This window comes from Xyrauchen texanus, chromosome 44 (genome assembly GCF_025860055.1).
Source record: "Xyrauchen texanus isolate HMW12.3.18 chromosome 44, RBS_HiC_50CHRs, whole genome shotgun sequence".
NCBI lineage: Eukaryota > Metazoa > Chordata > Actinopteri > Cypriniformes > Catostomidae > Xyrauchen > Xyrauchen texanus.
In genome coordinates, this window is record NC_068319.1 from 5,047,828 (window position 1) to 5,068,543 (window position 20,716).

Genomic DNA, 20,716 nt, shown 5'->3' on the forward strand with positions numbered 1-20,716 from the left:
CATAAAGGCAGCATAAACGTAATCCATTAGACTCCAATTGTTTAATCCATGTCTTCTGAAGAGATATGATAGGTGTGTCTTAATATTAACTCACATTCTTCTTCTTTTGTCTTTGGCGATTCACATTCTTCATGCATGTCGCTACCTACAGGGCAGGGAAGAGAATTTATAGTAAAAATGGACATAAATATTTATCTGTTTCTCACCCACACCTATAATATCACTTCTGAAGATGACCTACTTGCATTGTCAGGACCTACAGAGCTGAAATATTCTTCTGAACATTTTTGTCTGTGTTCAGCAGAAGAAAGTCATACACATCTGGGATGTCATGAGGGTGAATAAATGGTAATACAATAACATTTTGGGGTGAACTATCCATTTAACACCAATCATATCCACCACTAGGCTCTTGTTAATGTCCTTTCATAGATGTCTGGGCCCTCAATCCAGCAGGGGGCCCTCATTCTGTCAAAGATGTTTAAAGTAGCCCAAGTAACGATACATTACAACATAGAAGTAGACATGGCTACCTGTCTGTCAGGAGGAGAAAAACGTGCCAGGAATGTGAAACAAGTGAACGTGAAGGTATGTACTATTTTTAAGGCAATTTTAACATTTTATAAGGCATTATTTTCAAGTTTTTTTTTTCTATATATATTTTTTACTGTTATAATTTGACTCTCGAAGGATGTCCAGTTACATTGATCTTCTTCTGCAAAGAACTTAAGTGTTGTATTTGATACCAATCTGTCCTTTAAAATCAAATGACCAGTGTTTGTAGAACAGCATTCTTCCACCTCAGAAATATATGCCATGTTACGACACATGCTCTCTGTTGCTGATGCAGAAAAACTAATTCATGCATTCATGACCTCAAGACTAGATTATTGTAATGCATTACTGGGAGGATGTCCAGCAAGTACAATAAATAAACTTCAATTGGTTAATAATGCAGCTGCCAGAGTGCTGACCAGAACCAAGAAATATGATCATATTAGCCCCATTTTATCATCGTTACATTGGCTGCCTGTTAAATTTTGTATAACTACGTAAAGCTTTGAATGATCGAGCTCCTCAGTACTTAAGTGACCTTCTGTCATGCTATATTCCATCATGTTCATTACGATCACAAAATTCTGGCCTGTTAATAGTTCCTAGAATATTAAAATCCACAAAAGGAGGAAGATCCTTTTCCTATTTGGCTCCTAAACTATGGAATAATCTCCCTTACTCTGTTCAGGACTCACACTCACTCAGTTTAAGTATAGACTAAAGACTCATCTATTTAGCCAGGCATACACCTAATTAATCCATCAGCTCACAATTAGGCTGCTTTAGTTATGTCTGCCGGAACCAGAAACCAGAAACATTGATCATTTTCTATAACTCGCGTACAATTGAATAGCATCTATGCTAATATTATTCGATTTGTTCCCATGTCTTGATATTTTTTGAGAAAATAAATAATGTTCTTTCATGTATTCTTTCAAGCATCCCAGCTGTGAAACTTTCTCATATGTGTGTTATGATTTTTCAGATTGCTAGGTGGTGCTAGAGCGTTAGATTTGGAGAGCATTAAGCTGTCAATCAAACTTGGTTGTCATTGATTCCATTGTTCATTCATAATATGTTTCTATATATCTTTCAGCCTATATTCATTTATTATTGTTCATTGTTTTATGTTTTAATTATTTACTTTATAGATGATACAATTTTTATAGTAAAAGTGGAATTTAAATGCTAAATATTTGCCATGTAAAATGAGCTGACGTCATGACTTCGCTCTTTGGGTGCAGTGACTCTCATCCACCACATGGGAGCGCTCTAAGATTTGTTTTATAGTCCTGCACAAGACAATCACACTAATATCTGTGAGACTTTTACAAACTGGATGTGACATTATGTAATTTTCATGTTTTCAGTTTATTGAAAGTTAAGTACAAAAATCATGTGTAAAATAAAAGTTTGATTTTCAATGATACATTAATTTAAAATAAATATTAAATACGAATAGTTACAATAATACATATCCAATAGAAAAACATTCATACCTGACAAAGAATTCAATGTGAATTTACCCGTTACCATTCCAACAACATATTCCTCACATTTATACAGCAAAAAATTATATAATTTAAAAACATCTTCCAATCAAGATCTAGCAGGTTAATAACAACAGACTAATCCAGATTATAGATTGTACTTGGTACATACTCTCTGGAAAGGGGTCTGCTCAATCAAATCTGATACTTTACCAGACGCCATTTGATCGTTCAGCTGGAAGCTCTTGATGCGGTCCATATCTGATATCTGGCACATGTTCACTCGCTCATGATCAACAGTGGATGTGCTAATGAACCATCCGCGATATTTAACAGATTCAAAAGTGTAGACAGCAGCGCCAGTCTCTTTCCAGAAGAAGAGGATCCCATTTGGATCATCAGCTGGGATGGTGTTTAAGGTATCAGTGACCACCTAAAATAAAATAATAAAAGGGGATTAATTCCTCTCTTTATATTTTATACACATTTTGGGCTGAAGTGTGTTTGAAAAGGATGTAATCAGAATCAGAACTTTATTGTCAAGTAAGTTTTCACACACAAGGAATTTGCCTTGGTGTTTTATGCATACAATAACAAGAAACAATAAACATAGTAAGATAAATAATAAACTATATTTAAGAGAAAAGTAAACTGACTGGTTTTAATAAAGGAGCTGTACAGTTGTGCAGAATATGAATCACAGAATGTGCAAATGTTCACAGTAATCGTAATGGACTAACCTTTAAGACTAGGGAAGGTTTGTCATTTGGCTTTTCCTTGGTACAAGCAAGGTAGAGGTTGCTCCCGGAAATTCCCAGGCACACCGGCTGGGAGTTAGGCACACTGGACTTTAAAGATACATATGTAGATAGACTGAACCGAACTGTTGGGAAAGAAAAAGAAAATGTGACATGTCCCCCCAATCGTGGTTACAGCCCTGATTGGCAGTTGCATTGGCAACGTTATGCAATTCAGAACCGCAAGCAACTTTTATTCAGTAGAACATTTCTAAAGATAAATCTGGTCTACATGGAAAAATGCAAAGAGGTTTACCTTTCTGCTCAGTGTTGGCTGCTTTTAATGTCACGGCCTGCAAATGATACTGTACACCACTCCGCACAAGACTTTTCTGGGACGTATCGCACACGTTGCACTGCAAGATCCGTCTGCTCTTCTTGTAGGAATAATTTGTGATTCGTTCCGTTTCCGGATTCCGATTCACATACCGCTCTGTGGAAGTATAAAGACATTAATGAGTACAAATTCACCACGGTGTCAACAACCAAAAGAGGGCAAATGCCACATCAAAACAACTTGGTCTTGAATTACGATATAATTAATTCTAAATTATAAAGTGTCTTTAGGTAAGCAGAAAAATGGCTTATTTAAAAATGGGGTAACACTTTACAATATGGTTCCATTTGAAAACATTAGTTAACATGAACAATACTTTTACAGCATGTATTAATCTTGGTTAATTCAAATCAAAACTGCACTATGAACAAACAATGAACAATTGTATTTTTATGACCTAACATTAACAAAGATTAATAAATGCTGAACAATATTGTTTGTTCATTATACCTTGAATTAATGTTAACGAATGGAACCCTATTGTGAAGTGTTCCCAGAATTGGTTTGTAGAACATGTTAGCTGGTTTGTTGCTGGTCTACCAGCCCCAACCAGCTTGACCAAGTCTACCAGTTTGAAACCAGTTTCACCAGTTGATCAGTCATCTAGACCAGAAATCATGTAAAACCAGCAGGGAAGATTTACTTGAATGCATTGTAATGATACCTTCAATCACATTCTTCATGAATCTACGGAGCAGTTCATCATCCCCAAATTCAGGTGACTGTGGTTTGAGGCCATTCATTCTGTTCAGAGCAACAATGAGGTTCACCACCTGCTTCATACTGTTGTGAGGATGCATCCACACCTCCACTTCGATGCGTTCATGCACGTTGCATCGCCCACTCTGAAGAGATCAGATTTATTTTTGAGAAACTGTATTTTTAAAACCATGTTCAGATGAATATTATTATTCAGACCATGCAAACATAATGCAAACATATTTAAAAGCAACCCACCATGGCTAGTGGATCAGTGCTGTCGGAGTCAAATGCACTGTCAATGTCGTATGCACTGTTTAGGAAACAAATATATCATCAAAATGAGCAAACTAGCTACGTATCATGCATCCACTAGAGAATTGCATGCACCAAACATTCAAGAATGCTCTTATACTGCAATTGAAATAATGAAAATAATACAATTGCATTTGATCTGGGAATACTTACTAGTCCAAAGACATCGTCATTTCACATAACTTGGAGGCCATCGTTCTAAAATAAAGAATGCAACTGTTAAGACACTGAGAAGAGATCAAATTTTGTGTTAAAAAAAGCATAGTGATTGAGGATGAATGCAAGTCGTAGTAATTTCCGCGCCACAATACCTGTCAGGTGGTAAATTCTCTTTCTTGAATGAGTGAGTTTGTTAGATCGTATCTCCTTTGAGAAGCTGTGGTTTGTTGTGTGACAGAGGGTGTGTGTGTGTTTTATATTCTTCTTCAAACGGGAATTCCCAGGGAAGAGGAAGTGGCTTTAGACCATACAAGTAGAAGTTTACAGGGTTCGACATTCTCACATGTCAGCTGTGAGGCGTGTTTTTCTAAAGCCTAGATTAGTGAAATGCCCATATTGACATGTAGGTAAGGTCAAAAAAATGTATTTGTTGGCTAAATGCCAAGATACAGAGCTATTAAACATTATTATTTGGATTTCCTCATATAAAAAGGTTTCATTCAGTCATAATGCATTAGCATTTGATCATCACTGCTATCAGGGGTGGATCTACCGTGGTGGCATAGGGTGGCAAATGCCACCCTAAAAGAATACCTTGCCACCCCTGCTGCCACCCCAGTTGGCAGCAAAGAATTAAAAGTTATGGCCAATTTGACAATTTACGAGTGCGAATCTCCAATGTCTGACTGCACTGAATGCAGCACGAGATGACGCCAGAGCGGCAAGAGACTTCATGCCTTTCCGGTGATAATGCCCTTACTTCAATCATACTTCTATCTGCTATTAAGTGAGATCACATTGTATGGTCACTTATTCCTAATATGAACATGAAACCTCAAATGCAAGACATTGATTGCATGAGATTAAGTTTGTCTGTATGAGTTTGTAAATGGCAGCCTGTGCCCTTTTGTAGTGTGTACATACTATTTCTCATCAAACTGTGATAAACGTGATTAATTTAAATATATATAAGTCTGCCGTATGTTGCCACCCCTCAAAAATTCCTGCCCCCCTCTCGCCACCCCATAAATATTTTTCTAGATCCGCTCCTGACTGCTATCATAATAATATGCGGCCATTTTTTTATTAGGCTATTATTTTTTTATTTTATTCACAGCCCCAAATTAAGAGTTCAAGCACTAGGAACATTTTCCAATTTAAAAAAAACAAAATGTTTTAATGTGTGTGTGTTTTTTTATTTTTTATTAAATCTGTTAAACGAGCTTATTCAGCAGCGCCATCTTTAACCATCATGTAGGCTACTGTTCGGTCATTCTTGACCAAAATCAATTTTGTTTCTTCAATAAAACTGGTTTCCTTTATCTGATGGGTACGAGACTTGGTGACTTTTCATCCATTTGATATCTGTACACACACAAATAAATTGGAGTTGATTCGATAAGTGGTAGGGAAAAGTAAGTTACACTTGTACTGTGAGCTGTCAAAAGTGACCGCCATTGGAAATGAATGGGAAACACTAAAAGTTCAGAACACACAGACACCAAAATGAATTGGTGAAACCATTACACATCTACAATGCTGAACACACATTAATATTATATATTAGGTTATTACTTGTTATTCTACTCATTTCAGTTGTGCAAAAGCTGAACAAAAATAACCTCAAACTAATCAAATAAAATGCTAAACTTTGACAAAAGTAGTCTTTGATAATGTTTAAATATATATCTAAATTCATAACTTGACAAAATCTCTCTGCAGCCATCTAGTGTTTATACTTATATAAACATATATATATATATATACTTATATGTTTTTTTTAAATGGACAACAGAGTTTGATTCATGAAACTTTAATCTTTCAAACTTTATATCATTTATGAGGATTCGTTCAGTATTTCAGAAAATAGTCATAAGAAAAATAAAAAAAGAACATTTTCAAGCTCAAAGGTAAATATATTAGTAAATAAAATTAAATTTGTAAATACCCCCCCCCCCAAAAAAAATAAAAAATAAATAAAAAACAAATAATAAAACAAACAAACACCCAAAATGTATTGCTTTTACATTATTATTTAGAGTTGTTACATTACTTTCATAACAAGTAAAAGAATTACACGTTTATTGTTTCCGGACACTTTTGAACGTGATTTAATGAAGAACAGTGCAGAAGGGTTAATTTAGGGCGGGAATAAAAATGAAGCTTTGAGGGATAGCCACAGTCTCTTTAATGGGTTGTGTTTACTGTTGCTTAAGTTGGTGTTGATTATTCAGCTAAGGAAACTTAAAAAAAAAAAGAAAAGTATATACTTCCGAAAAAAACTCACAAATTGTGAAAATTACTTTGGACCATACAGCTAGGCTATTCTGTGCTGATACTGTCATTCCAGTCAAAAATGACATGTCTCTACTTTGATCAAGGACTATTTTAACGGTTTACTGATACCTATCCGATGGCTGATATAGACATATCATTACATATATTACAAGGTTAGCAAATGCTAACATTAATTTAACTCATATTTCTTACTCAAAATTCTATTAATATATTCAACAACAACAAAAAAGTAATATTATTCATTTACAAAGCTGCTATAGTTATGATCAATTCCTTAGAAAAAGCAACTTAGGAATCAGCAAATATTGTCATTAGTTAACCTAAACAACAAATCCGTCTATCAGATTTGTTGTTATATATATATAAGGTATGTAAAGGTATGCAATAAGATATCTAATCAGAGTAAGAAACTACACATTTATTAAATTACAAAAATTAAGATTAAGAAACAAAACTAAACTATGTAGTATTAAAATGGACTTTGTATATACAAAACTTATATTTTGCCTCCAGTTGTGAATTTGCATCAGCTGCCAGTAGCTGTTCAAGATAGTGTCTTACCTACAGAGAGTGTTTCTTTACATCCAGCTATATACAATGTGTGCAATGAGGCGCTAATGGTTTAAACACTTGACTGATCTTGACATATCATCCTCTGACTGCAAGGGGCCAGTGACTCATTCGGGGCCCCTCTGCAGGAATAAGATAACATCCCATAATATCACATGAAGTCAGAGGCAGTGTTATAAAACGTTTTCCTATCTCAGCTCAATATTCATGGACAGCTATATAAGTAACCAATTTGTAGGTCGATACGCCTGAAAAGAGTTAAGACTTTGGCTCTGTGGCACTATCAAAACATTGCTTTGTTTGTTTGAGCATTTCGAACTAACCGAAAACGGCAACGCTTGACTCAACTCGTATTTTTTGCTTTTAAGTGTTATTGTCTAATATGACAATATAACTGTAACATTTAACATAAAACCATAAACTCAGCTAGACAGAACTTTTTAACGCTGTAATTTTCACAAAGGAATTTGTGGGTGAATTAGCTGCTCAAATAACAGAAAATCCCAAATTGATTTGAGGAAAATGAGTTTTTCGGGTTTTTCGGGTTTTCTGTAACACTTCCTCATTTGGAGTCTTTAAAACGCTGGTCAAAATCGCTGCAATCAGCAACTTGTAGTATATTGCCACTTTTTGGGACCTTGAAGAGATCTAATAAAAACTCAGAACATACAAATGCATTTGGTATTGATAATAAAACAATATTGCTGTTACTTTGTAAAATTGCCAATTGGCTCAACAAGAGTGAATCAACCAGCTGAAATTGGTAAACAAGGAAATGAGAATGTAGGACATAAACATGACAATCCCATTGTTTCCACCCCTTGTTTCTACTCTCAGATTTTATGATGTGGTACTGTGACTCAGTGTTTCTGTTTTTTTAAATACCATAGGTGTGTGAAAGGATGAGCTGCCTGAATGTGAAGTGAATAATTGTTGTTGAATCATCAGATATCACTCCACAAGATCAAAGCCTGTATTTCTTGTAGGTAACTGTCTCTTGGGAGGGTGAAAGGGTGTGGAAAGCAGGCCCGGACTGGCCATCGGGAGCACCGGGAGAATTCACGCTGGCCTGGTGACTAAGTTGGCCTGCTGCCAGCCAGCGGTTTTTTTTTTATTTTAATTTTATTAATATTATTTTATATTACTACCTTTACCAGTGATCATTTTTGAATTCGTCATTCAATAAAATTATTATTAATATTAATAACAATAATAATAAAAAAAAATCATGAATCTGTTAGTCTTGACTGGCAAGGCTACGATTCGACTTTACGCCTCATACAAACGGTTAAACAGAAAATGCGAGCCAGCACCTGACGATGGAGAGAAAACGGCCAGGTGGAGCAGAGGAAGAAAGGACAAAAAAAAGAAGAAAGAAAGCACTCCAAGAAGAAGCAGAAGCCTGTTCCGAGTTTCAAGTGCAGGTCAGTTTCATCTGTAAATACTGTACTTTTTTCTTCGTTAACTTAGTATTGAACTGCTAGCAAACGTAAGCGGTAGCGCCCGTCTAACATTACATTCGTGGAGAAATCAAAACAAATGAGTGCACACAGAAAATTCACAGAAGAAATGTACTGAGGTAAAAATTCTAATAGTTGTTTTTTTTATTTATAACATATGATTTAGTTTAACATAACACAACTAAGGGAGCTGTTTTGCTGAATATTATCACGATTGAAAATTTTACATTGAATTTATTGTTCAATAAACAAGTAGCGTAGTTAATATTTATTATTAAGTTTACATTTTAGACACAAACCATATTAACTGTTTTTGTTCTATTTCACCGACTAAAATACACTCACCTAAAGGATTATTAGGAACACCTGTTCAATTTCTCATTAATGCAATTATCTAATCAACCAATCACATGGCAGTTGCTTCAATGCATTTAGGGGTGTGGTCCTGGTCAAGACAATCTCCTGAACTCCAAACTGAACGTCAGAATGGGAAAGAAAGGTGATTTAAGCAATTTTGAGCGTGGCATGGTTGTTGGTGCCAGACGGGCCGGTCTGAGTATTTCACAATCTGCTCAGTTACTGGGATTTTCACGCACAACCATTTCTAGGGTTTACAAAGAATGGTGTGAAAAGGAAAAACATCCAGTATGCGGCAGTCCTGTGGGCGAAAATGCCTTGTTGATGCTAGAGGTCAGAGGAGAATGGGCCGACTGATTCAAGCTGATAGAAGAGCAACTTTGCCTGATATAACCACTCGTTACAACCGAGGTATGCAGCAAAGCATTTGTGAAGCCACAACACGCACAACCTTGAGGCAGATGGGCTACAACAGCAGAAGACCCCACCGGGTACCACTCATCTCCACTACAAATAGGAAAAAGAGGCTACAATTTGCAAGAGCTCACCAAAATTGGAAAAAAATTGGAAAAATGTTGCCTGGTCTGATGAGTCTCGATTTCTGTTGAGACATTCAGATGGTAGAGTCAGAATTTGGCGTAAACAGAATGAGAACATGGATCCATCATGTAGAGCTTTAATCGGGCCTTAAAAGTTAGGCACGACAAGGCCCGAGCCCGACGGAATTCGGCCCGAGCCCGACAAGTACAATTTGATTGACAGCTTTTTAAAAGCCCGAACCCGTTTACAGCCCGACATTATTCAAATGTGCGCACGCACACAGCTCTTTTGCCTTTTGTCAAGTCAAGAATGAGTCATTTCATTTATACATTTTTAACATCATTTATTTATGACTAAGGTATAGGGAATTTGGAAGGAACAAAGAAATAAAATAAGTCCTCTGTAACATCTCAGGCTCAGCGTATGCCTAGGCATACACATAGCCTATAAATAGGCCTACGAGCCTATAAAAATGAGTCTTTCTTAACAAATTAAATCAAGATAAATTCTGAACTAAGATTTGTACTTGGCAATAACTGAAATAAAACGAAAAGTTTCATAAAATTGAGATTATGCCTAAGACAAACGAAAACGGACTTGCTTGAGGCCGCCTCTCTCCACAATCACCAATACGAATATAAAAAGGCCAACGCGCCAATAAAGCGTCTTTATAGGAGACTTTCTTAACAAATTAAATTAAGATCAATTCTAAATTAAGATGCGTGTTTGGCAATAACAAAATTAAGATAAAGATGCAGGATTTGCTTCGTCACTTCTCTCCACGATCCGCGGCCACAAAAAAATGCGACGGTGAACAGCAGCTGAAATTTAATAAAAGAATAATGCCAACATTAGCCTGTAGCCTATACTCTGCTGTATGTATACATTATGCATTTAAGACTAAATTAATGTTTAGTTATAATTTGAAAAACCTTTACTCACCAAGATTAGGCTACATGTTTTTGTGGAGGAAAATTATTGAATCCACTGTAGATGGCTTCAGCGCGGTCCTGCGCTCACTGATAGTGCGTCCAGCAGCACTGAACACCCTTTCACTGCTGCTGCTACTGGCCGGGATGCATAGTACTGATCTGGCTAATTTTGCAAGTTTTGGGTAGGATGGATTGTTGGCCTTCCACCAGCCAAGAACATCCATTTCATTTCCCATGACAGCAGCCATTTCAATGTAGCGAGTGACCTCGTCATCTTCCCAGTCAGCTTGCCTTACATTTTCCCACTCCGCAAAATTCGCCCTTTTTGCCGGAGGACTGTCACTGGGTTCGACTCCGGAGAGCTCTGGTTCTCGAATCTCCACATCTGGTGCACCTGCAGCCATGGCTTGCAGAAGAGTGCGGACATGAGCATGTACGGCATTCCTGTCTGAATGTGATAACATTCTCAGCTGATTAAATTTTGGCCAGAGGAATGTTGCGATCTGGTGGAGGTCCTGTATGATCACTTTACACGCGAGCCAGTCTTCGTGCCGTTTACGCACGACAGCTTGCTGAGGGGAGTCCAGGACATTGGGCTCACAGTGGCGTTTCAGTTTCTCACTCCAGAGACACACACTATTAAGTGTTGGATACTTGTCTCCCTCAAGTTCCCGCTGTGCTTCATAGAACGGCTTCAGAAAGTTTATCAAAAAGTCCAGTGTGTCTGGTGCTATTTTCTCAATGCGCGCGCTCTCTCCTCGCGCCTCCAGCTTTTCATGGAGCTCATGATAAATGGCCTGTATAGAAGTCAGTGTGAGGTACACCGTACTGAACCGAGTGTCTCCCATTTGCAGCAATGTTGTTGACAGTTGTGCAGCCAACCCCGACTGTTTAAGGTACCTCACTAATGATTTAGCACCAGAAATGGTATCTCCTATGTCCGGAGCACCGTCGGCTTTGGATAACTCGGCAATGTCGAGTCCATGGCGCAGTACCGTATTGATGAGATGGTCAATGCAGTCCAATCTCTGGTATGGCCGCAGAGCTAATTTAATGTTTGCCCCCTCATCGGTCACCCATACAATTTTGCTGAGAGAGGAAGCGTCAAGGCCAAACTTTGTCACCAGTAGTTTCAGTATCTCCCGTCTGATATTTTCTCCCGTCTTTGCCTCTTCCAAAGGGAACATTGTAGTTGTCAGGGTTTTATTCACCAGTTCCATATCCTCATTTATGAAATGGCATGTGATTGTCAAATAACTAATCTTCCGATAATCCTCTGTCCACATGTCCGTGGTCATTGCGACTGTGCCATCATTTAACAAAGTCTTAAGTTTCTGTACTAAAGCTTCCCTCTTTTCTTCTGCCATGTTAGTGCACCTCTTCGCAACTGTCACATGGCTGGGAATAACAGAATTTACGGAACCCTCCCATACGCAGCCCCGACATTAATTAGTTCTTGCGCCAGCTCTTCAAACCCCTTGCCATTTACTGATATTAAAAGGCCTAATGTCTTTACAGCAAAAGCTGACACACTTCTCCGTCACCGTTTGTTTCACCTTTGCAGGGATGGGTTTTGATGCTGTAACAAACGACGTGATTGTAGTTTGATCCTGGGCATTGGCAGGTGTTGAACAGCTTCGATCAACATGCCTTTTCAGCGACGAATTCCCTGTCGTTTTGCTGTCGTACTTTAACAGAATGTCGCATCTTTTGCATTTCACATATCTCACTGTCTCATTGTTCTCATTATGCACAAAGTCAAAATTTTTCCACACCTTAGACTTTGCTTTCTTTGTCTGTGCAACCAAAACATAATCGCCAGAGGCCAACCTCCGTTTCACCTCCTCAGCATCCATTTTCGCGCTAATCGAAACGCATCACCTGACCATTCCTTTACCGCGCAATCCGGAGCGCAAGCCCGAGCCCGGCCCGAGCCCGCATAAAATGATCGAAATTCAGACCGAACCCGACCGAACCCGTCGGGTCCCGTCGGGTTCGGGCAAAGATCTTCAGCTCTACCATCATGCCTTGTTACCACTGTGCAGGCTGGTGGTGGTGGTGTAATGGTGTGGGGTGTTTTCTTGGCACACTTTAGGCCCCTTAGTGCCAATTGGGCATCGTTTAAATGCCACGGCCTACCTGAGCATTGATTCTGACCATGTCCATCCCTTTATGGCCACCATGTACCCATCCTTTGATGGCTACTTCCAGCAGGATAATGCACCATGTCACAAAGCTCGAATCATTTCAAATTGGTTTCTTGAACATAACAATGAGTTCACTGAACTAAAATGGCCCCCACAGTCACCAGATCTCAACCCAATAGAGCATCTTTGGGATGTGGTGGAACGGGAGCTTCGTGCCCTGGATGTGCATCCCACAAATCTCCATCAACTGCAAGATGCTATCCTATCAATATGGGCCAACATTTCTAAAGAATGCTTTCAGCACCTTGTTGAATCAATGCCACGTAGAATTAAGGCGGTTCTGAAGGCGAAAGGGGGTCAAACATAGTATTAGTATGGTGTTCCTAATAATCCTTTAGGTGAGTATAGTTCCAAAGGAAAGCTACAGCTGTGTTTTGTTACTGAATGATTCAGCGTTTTGAACGAATCTTTTGTATGAATGACTCACTAATTAAGACGGTCACTTGCCGCCACCTATTGGCGGTTTAGTTTAATGTTTAAGTATTGCATTTTTTTTATATTCAAACATTTATTTAAAACATCAATCTCATAACATTATTTATTGCAGTTGTAATTGCAGTGCACATTTTTTAATTTGATGGGTAATAGCCCTATAGTGTCTTATTATTATAACTGAATTTATTGATCAAATGTAAGAATTTGACATGAAAGATGATGCATACATTTAATAAAGTAATACAAATTTCCTTTTTTTTTTTTTTTTTTTTCATAAAATGAAGGTGGAGACAGCCAACCTAGCACTAGCTGTGGTGCAATGATCACACATCAGATTCAGCCAGGGAGTGAGATGACAGGTAGAAGAAAAATAAGAAAAGAAAAAAATTAACATATTGTATGAAATATAGTGTTGCTAAATGTTGGATATTTAAGTAGTTTTAAGATAAAAACAACAACATTTTGTCATAAATATAATACTTTGATTTTGACTAAAATAAATGTAGATTCTGGGCAAACAAATTACACTAAGGTGGTTGTTTTGCACCAAGGTGGAGAGTGGGACAGTTCTGTTTGTAACATGAGGCCAGAAGAAGTGACAGGTGGAGAAGAGACAGGTACAAGAAAAATACACACACTTTATAACTACATACATACATACATACATACATATATATATATATATATATATATATATATATATATATATATATATATATATATGGTAATGTTTTAGTTTAAATTTCCAATAACACTAGTACTCCTCTTTACTTCGTGTATGAGGCTGATGATCCTGGTGGAAGGGAGAGACAGAGCGATATTAGGGAAAATGAAGAGAAGGAAAAGGGAAGTGAGGGTACCGTTCAAGAGAGAGCCTTTAATTAAATGTAATTTAGGGGGGAAAAAACAAGGTTGTCCGTGTTTCTAAATTTTATTTGGGTGCATAGGATGGCCTGGATGGGTGTAGGATTTCCCGGCCTGAAATTGTGTCCCAGTCCGGCCCTGGTGGAAAGTATGGTACTTTGGAAAAAGAGGACTACAAAAAAATGTTGCTATAGAACTGTATATAAATGCTACTGTTTTTCCATTTAGCTATTAAAGCTTCAAGTCCTGATTTCAGTTATTGTGATTTTAGCGCATAAATGCCCAAAACAACATTTCAAGGCATTTCTTTTTTTAAAGATAGCACACTTTTCAAGCAAAACATTTCAAGAAAAGATGTTTGTTAGTGTAACACAGTTAAGATGGGCAAGGAGGAGGCGAGAACCGGCTTGTCAACGTAAATCACAATTTAATGCAAACTTAAACCAAAAGCACAAACACACACCTGACGGACATGCCCGTAATTTTCTCTCTCTCGAACCATCGTCACCGGCCGCTTTTATCCCTCACGCGCCTCATCAGGCCGATTGGGGACTGGGCGCGCGATATTCCGAGCCGGCCACGCCCTCTCCGCTCCACAGTTATGTTTCAAGTTGTAAAACAAAAGTTCAAAATCTAAAGAATATTCCTGGTTTAATGCAAGTTAAGCAATGACAGCTTTTGTTGCATAACAAAAATGATTTAGATTCATCCCTCCTTGAGGTTACAGTGAGGCACTTACAATGGAAGTGAATGGGGCCAATTTTGGAGGGTTTAAAGGCGGAAATGTGAAGCTTATTTTATTGAAGCACTTACAATAATTCTTCTGTTAAAACTTGTGTATTATTTTAGCTGTAAAGTTTTTACAGTCATTTTAGGGTTTTGGGTTTATGGTGTTACACTGACATGGCAACAAAGTTTTAATATTGGATATAACTTTACACAGAAATGGTTAGTATGTGATTTGATCACACTAAAATCATGTTAACACATATTGTTGATGTCCTGTGGCTACACTTTTGAAACAGTGAGTATTTATACGTTGATGGATTGGCCCCATTCACTTCCATTGTAAGTGCCTCACAGTCACCCAGATTTCTGCTTGAAACAAATGAGGGACGAGTTGAAATAAGTTTTTGTGGTAATCAAAATTATGCCACAAAGAGCTCAACTTGTACCGAACCCGCAATGTTCCTTTTAGGCTTAGTATTTGGTTGTCAAACGTTAGTGGAAAATGTAGTTAATATGCTGAACTCCACCTCTGCTTAGACACCTCTGTGAATGTGAGCAGAACTGACTTCATGCATCCACTAAAATAAGTTGGTTTAAAAAAAAGGTTTAGTGTCATTAGTTTGCATATGTCATGATATTTTGTTGCTAGTGAGACTTAAGCATCCAAAAACGGTCTTCCTTTAAGTTTGCATGCTTGTAAAAGGAAGTTGCACATGCCAAATGATGTTGAAGAACAGCCACACCACAACAACTTGCACTCATAAGGCTTACATATTACAGAAACATTGCATGTATTTATGTAAACAGAAGTTATAGTCTATGACAAGAATATGGCACCTCTTGCTATATATTTCAGAAGTGGCCACAAATGCACTACCGGTCAAAAGTTTTGAAACTCTTGACTGAAATGTCTGCTTTTGCTCTGAAGGCATATGCTTAAATGCTCAAAAAAATATATTTGTGCCAACATATTAATTTATTTAATTATAAAACTTTAAAACATTATAAAAATGTATTTCAAAAAAGGTTTTTGAAATTGATGACTTGGACCAAATAATAAAGAAAAGCAGCCAATAAGTGCCCAACATAGATGGGAACTCTTTCAATACTGTTTAAAAAGCATCCCAGGGTGATTCCTCAAGAACTATTACTACATTAACCACATTAAGTGGGGAAAATAAACACCAACTGAGCAACTTGAAGGGTTTTTGTGCAACCCATTATGTCAAATTCATTGTGAGTGTTACTTGCAGGGTTGGGTGGGTAACAGGATTATGTATTTAAAATAATAAATATTAGTAACTGTATTCAACTACAATTACAATTTAAAAAGTTGGTAATCAGAATACAGTTACATTAAAAAAGTATTTTGATCACAGAAGAGATTATTTGCCTTTTATTTTAATTTGTTTCATTTAATATTTAGTTTCAGTTGGAAAACATTTATCCATATAAATGATCCGATCCGAGGAGCTTTTCAACAGCGGTGAAACACTTTCTTAAGATGTTACATTCATACGAGCAGACAGAGGGTGCTTTTATATTGTTTAAAAGGTGGATATGACATCATTTAGGAAAAATAAGTGGTTGTGTACACACTGTGTGGTTTTGAAGTAAAGTTTTGGAGCAGCAGAAATAGTTAACCTTGTGTAAACTGACATGTGAACATTTAGCTTTATGCTAGTAATATAGCCCCATTTTATCATCGTTACATTGGCTGCCTGTTAAATTTTGTATAACTACGTAAAGCTTTGAATGGTCGAGCTCCACAGTACTTAAGTGACCTTCTGTCATGCTATATTCCATCATGTTCATTACGATCACAAAATTCTGGGCTGTTAATAGTTCCTAGAATATTAAAATCCACAAAAGGAGGAAGATTCTTTTCCTATTTGGCTCCTAAACTATGGAATAATCTCCCTTACTCTGTTCGGGACTCACACTCACTCAGTTTAAGTCTAGACTAAAGACTCATCTATTTAGCCAGGCATACACCTAATTTATCCATCAACTCACAATTAGGCTGCTTTAGTTATGTCTGCCGGAACCAGAAACCAGAAACATTGATCATGATCTATAACTCGCGTACAATTGAATAGCATCTATGCTAATATTATTTGTTCCCATGTCTCGATATTTTTTGAGAAAATAAATAATGTTCTTTCATGTATTCTTTCAAGCATCCAGCTGTGAAACTTTCTCATATGTGTGTTATGATTTTTCAGATTGCTAGGTGGTGCTAGAGCGTTAGATTTGGAGAGCATTAAGCTGTCAATCAAAATTTGTTGTCATTGATTCCATTGTTCATTCATAATATGTTTCTATATATCTTTCAGCCTATATTCATTTATTCTTGTTCATTGTTTTATGTGTTTTATGTTTTAATTATTTACTTTATAGATGATACAATTTTTATAGTAAAAGTGGAATTTAAATGCTAAATCTTTGCCATGTAAAATCAGCTGATGTCATGACTTCGCTCTTTGGGTGCAGTGACTCTCATCCACCACATGGGAGCGCTCTAAGATTTGTTTTCTAGTCCTGCACAAGACAATCACACTGCTAATATCTGTGAGACTTTTACAAACTGGATGTGACATGATGTAATTTTCATGTTTTCAGTTTATTGAAAGTTAAGTACAAAAATCAAGTGTAAAATAAAAGTTTGATTTTCAATGATACATTAATTTAAAATAAATATTAAATATGAATAGTTACAATAATACATATCCAATAGAAAAACATTCATACCTGACAAAGAATTCAATGTGAATTTACCTGTTACCATTCCAACAACATATTCCTCACATTTATACAGCAAAAAATTATATACTTTAAAAACAGATCTTCCAATCAAGATCTAGCAGGTTAATAACAACAGACTAATCCAGATTATAGATTGTACTTGGTACATACTCTCTGGAAAGTGCAGTCTACTCAATCAAATCTGATACTTTACTATGGACTAGGATTTTATCGTTCAGCTGGAAGCTCATGATGCGGTCCACAGCTGATTCCTTGCACATGTTCACTCGCTCATGATCAACAGTGGATGTGCTAATGAACCATCCGCGATATTTAACAGATTCAAAAGTGTAGACAGCCGCGCCAGTCTCTTTCCAGAAGAAGAGGATCCCATTTGGATCATCAGTTGTGCTGGTGTTTAAGGTATCAGTGACCACCTAAAATGATAAAAGGGGATTAATTCCTCTCTTTATATTTTATACACATTTTGGGCTGAAGTGTGTTTGAAAAGGATGTAATCAGAATCAGAACTTTATTGCCAAGTAAGTTTTCACACACAAGGAATTTGCCTTGGTGTTTTATGCATACAATAACAAGAAACAATAAACATAGTAAGATAAATAATAAACTATATTTAAGAGAAAAGTAAACTGACTGGTTTTAATAAAGGAGCTGTACAGTTGTGCAGAATATGAATCACAGAATGTGCAAATGTTCACAGTAATCGTAATGGACTAACCTTTAAGACTAGGGTAGGTTTGTACTTTGGGTTTTCCTTGGTACAAGCAAGGTAGAGGTTGCTCCCGGAAATTCCCAGGCACACCGGCTGGGAGGTAGTATGTGGAGGAGATCTATATGTTGATAGATTGAACCGAACTGTTGGGAAAGAAAAAGAAAATGTGACATGTCCCCCCAATCGTGGTTACAGCCCTGATTGGCAGTTGCATTGGCAACGTTATGCAATTCAGAACCGCAAGCAACTTTTATTCAGTAGAACATTTCTAAAGATAAATCTGGTCTACATGGAAAAATGCAAAGAGGTTTACCTTTCTGCTCAGTGTTGGCTGCTATTAATGTCACGGCCTGCAAATGATACTGTACACCACTCCGCACAAGACTTTTCTGGGACGTATCGCACATGGTGAACTGCAAGGTCCGGCTGCTCTTATTGACGAATTCCTCTATTTCCGAATTCCAATTCACATTCCGCTCTGTGGATGTATAAAGACATTAATGAGTACAAATTCACCACGGTGTCAACAACCAAAAGAGGGCAAATGCCACATCAAATCAACTTGGTCTTGAATTACGATATAATTAATTCTAAATTATAAAGTCTCTTTAGGTAAGCAGAAAAATGGCTTATTTAAAAATGGGGTAACACTTTACAATATGGTTCCATTTGAAAACATTAGTTAACATGAACAATACTTTTACAGCATGTATTAATCTTGGTTAATTCAAATCAAAACTGCACTATGAACAAACAATGAACAATTGTATTTTTATGAACTAACATTAACAAAGATTAATAAATGCTGAACAATATTGTTTGTTCATTATACCTTGAATTAATGTTAACGAATGGAACCCTATTGTGAAGTGTTCCCAGAATTGGTTTGTTGCTGGTCTACCAGCCCCAACCAGCTTGACCAAGTCTACCAATTTGAAACCAGTTCCACCAGTTGATCAGTCATCTAGACCAGAAATCATGTAAAACCAGCAGGGAAGATTAACTTGAATGCATTGTAATGGTACCTTCAATTACATTCTTCATGAATCTACCGAGCAGTTCATCATCCCCAAATTCAGGTGACTGTGGTTTGAGGCCATTCATTCTGTTCAGAGCAACAATGAGGTTCACCACCTGCTTCATACTGTTGTGAGGATGCGTCCACACCTCCACTTCGATGCTTTCATGCACATTGCATCGCCCACTCTGAAGAGATCAGATTTATTTTTGAGAAACTGTATTTTTAAAACCTTGTTCAGATGAATATTATTATTCAGACCATGCTAACATAATGCAAACATGTTTAAAAGCAACCCACCATGGCTAGTGGATCAGTGCTGTCGGAGTCAAATGCACTGTCAATGTCGTATGCACTGTTTAGGAAACAAATATATCATCAAAATGAGCAAACTAGCTACGTATCATGCATCCACTAGAGAATTGCATGCACCAAACATTCAAGAATGCTCTTATACTGCAATTGAAATAATGAAAATAATAAAATTGCATTTGATCTGGGAATACTTACTAGTCCAAAGACATCGTCATTTCACTTAACTTGGAGGCCATCGTTCTAAAATAAAGAATGCAACTGTTAAGACACTGAGAAGAGATCAAATTTTGTGTTAAAAAAGCAAAGTGATTGAGGATGAATGCAAGTCGTAGTAATTTCCGCGCCACAATACCTGTCAGGTGGTAAGTTCTCTTTCTTGAATGAGTGAGTTTGTTAGATCGTATCTCCTTTGAGAAGCTGTGGTTTGTTGTGTGACAGAGGGTGTGTGTGTGTTTTATATCCTTCTTCAAACGGGAATTCCCAGGGAAGGGGAAGTGGCTTTAGACCATACAAGTAGAAGTTTACAGGGTTCGACATTCTCACATGTCAGCTGTGAGGCGTGTTTTTCTAAAGCCTTGATTAGTGAAATTCCCATATTGACATGTAGGTAAGGTCAAATTACTTGTAAACTAAAAATTATTTGTTGGCTAAATGCCAAGAAACAGCTATTAAACATTATTATTTGGATTTCCTCATATAAAAATGTTTCATTCCGTCATAATGCATTAGCATTTGATCATCACTGCTATCATACTAATAATAATATGCGGCCATTTTTTTATTAAGGCTATTATTTTTTTTATTTTTTCACAGCCCCAAATTAAGAGTTCAAGCAGTAGGAACATTTTTCAATTAAAAAAAAAACCAAAACTTTTTTTAATTGTGTGTTTTAAAAAAAAATTAAATCTGTTAAACAAGCTTATTCAGCAGCGCCATCTTTAACCATCATGTAGGCTACTGTTCGGTTATTCTTGACCGAAATCAATTTTGTTTCTTCAATAAAACGGTTTCCTTTATCTGACGGGTACGAGACTTGGTGACTTTTCGGTATACTGATCCGATGGCTGATATAGACATATCATTACATATATTACAATGTTATCAAATGCTAACATTAATTTAACTCATATTTCTTACTCAAAATTCTATTAATATATTCAA

General features: G+C 36.9%; 1 protein-coding gene across 1 annotated transcript; it reads right to left on the bottom strand.

Annotated features, from left to right (window-relative positions):
* Positions 1–1,920: 1,920 nt before the first annotated feature.
* Positions 1,921–19,975, bottom strand: LOC127636337 (uncharacterized). The gene is made up of 14 exons (XM_052116791.1): positions 19,908–19,975; positions 19,751–19,795; positions 19,541–19,595; positions 19,248–19,428; positions 18,536–18,700; positions 18,229–18,365; positions 17,679–17,926; positions 10,534–11,907; positions 4,347–4,391; positions 4,137–4,191; positions 3,844–4,024; positions 3,099–3,275; positions 2,786–2,928; positions 1,921–2,478 (listed from the first exon to the last, which is right to left on the bottom strand). The coding sequence occupies exons 2-14, from the start codon at positions 19,789–19,791 to the stop codon at positions 2,194–2,196; spliced, it is 3,087 nt and encodes a 1,028-aa protein (XP_051972751.1). The 5' UTR covers positions 19,792–19,795; positions 19,908–19,975; the 3' UTR covers positions 1,921–2,193.
* Between the last annotated feature and the right edge of the window lie 741 nt (positions 19,976–20,716).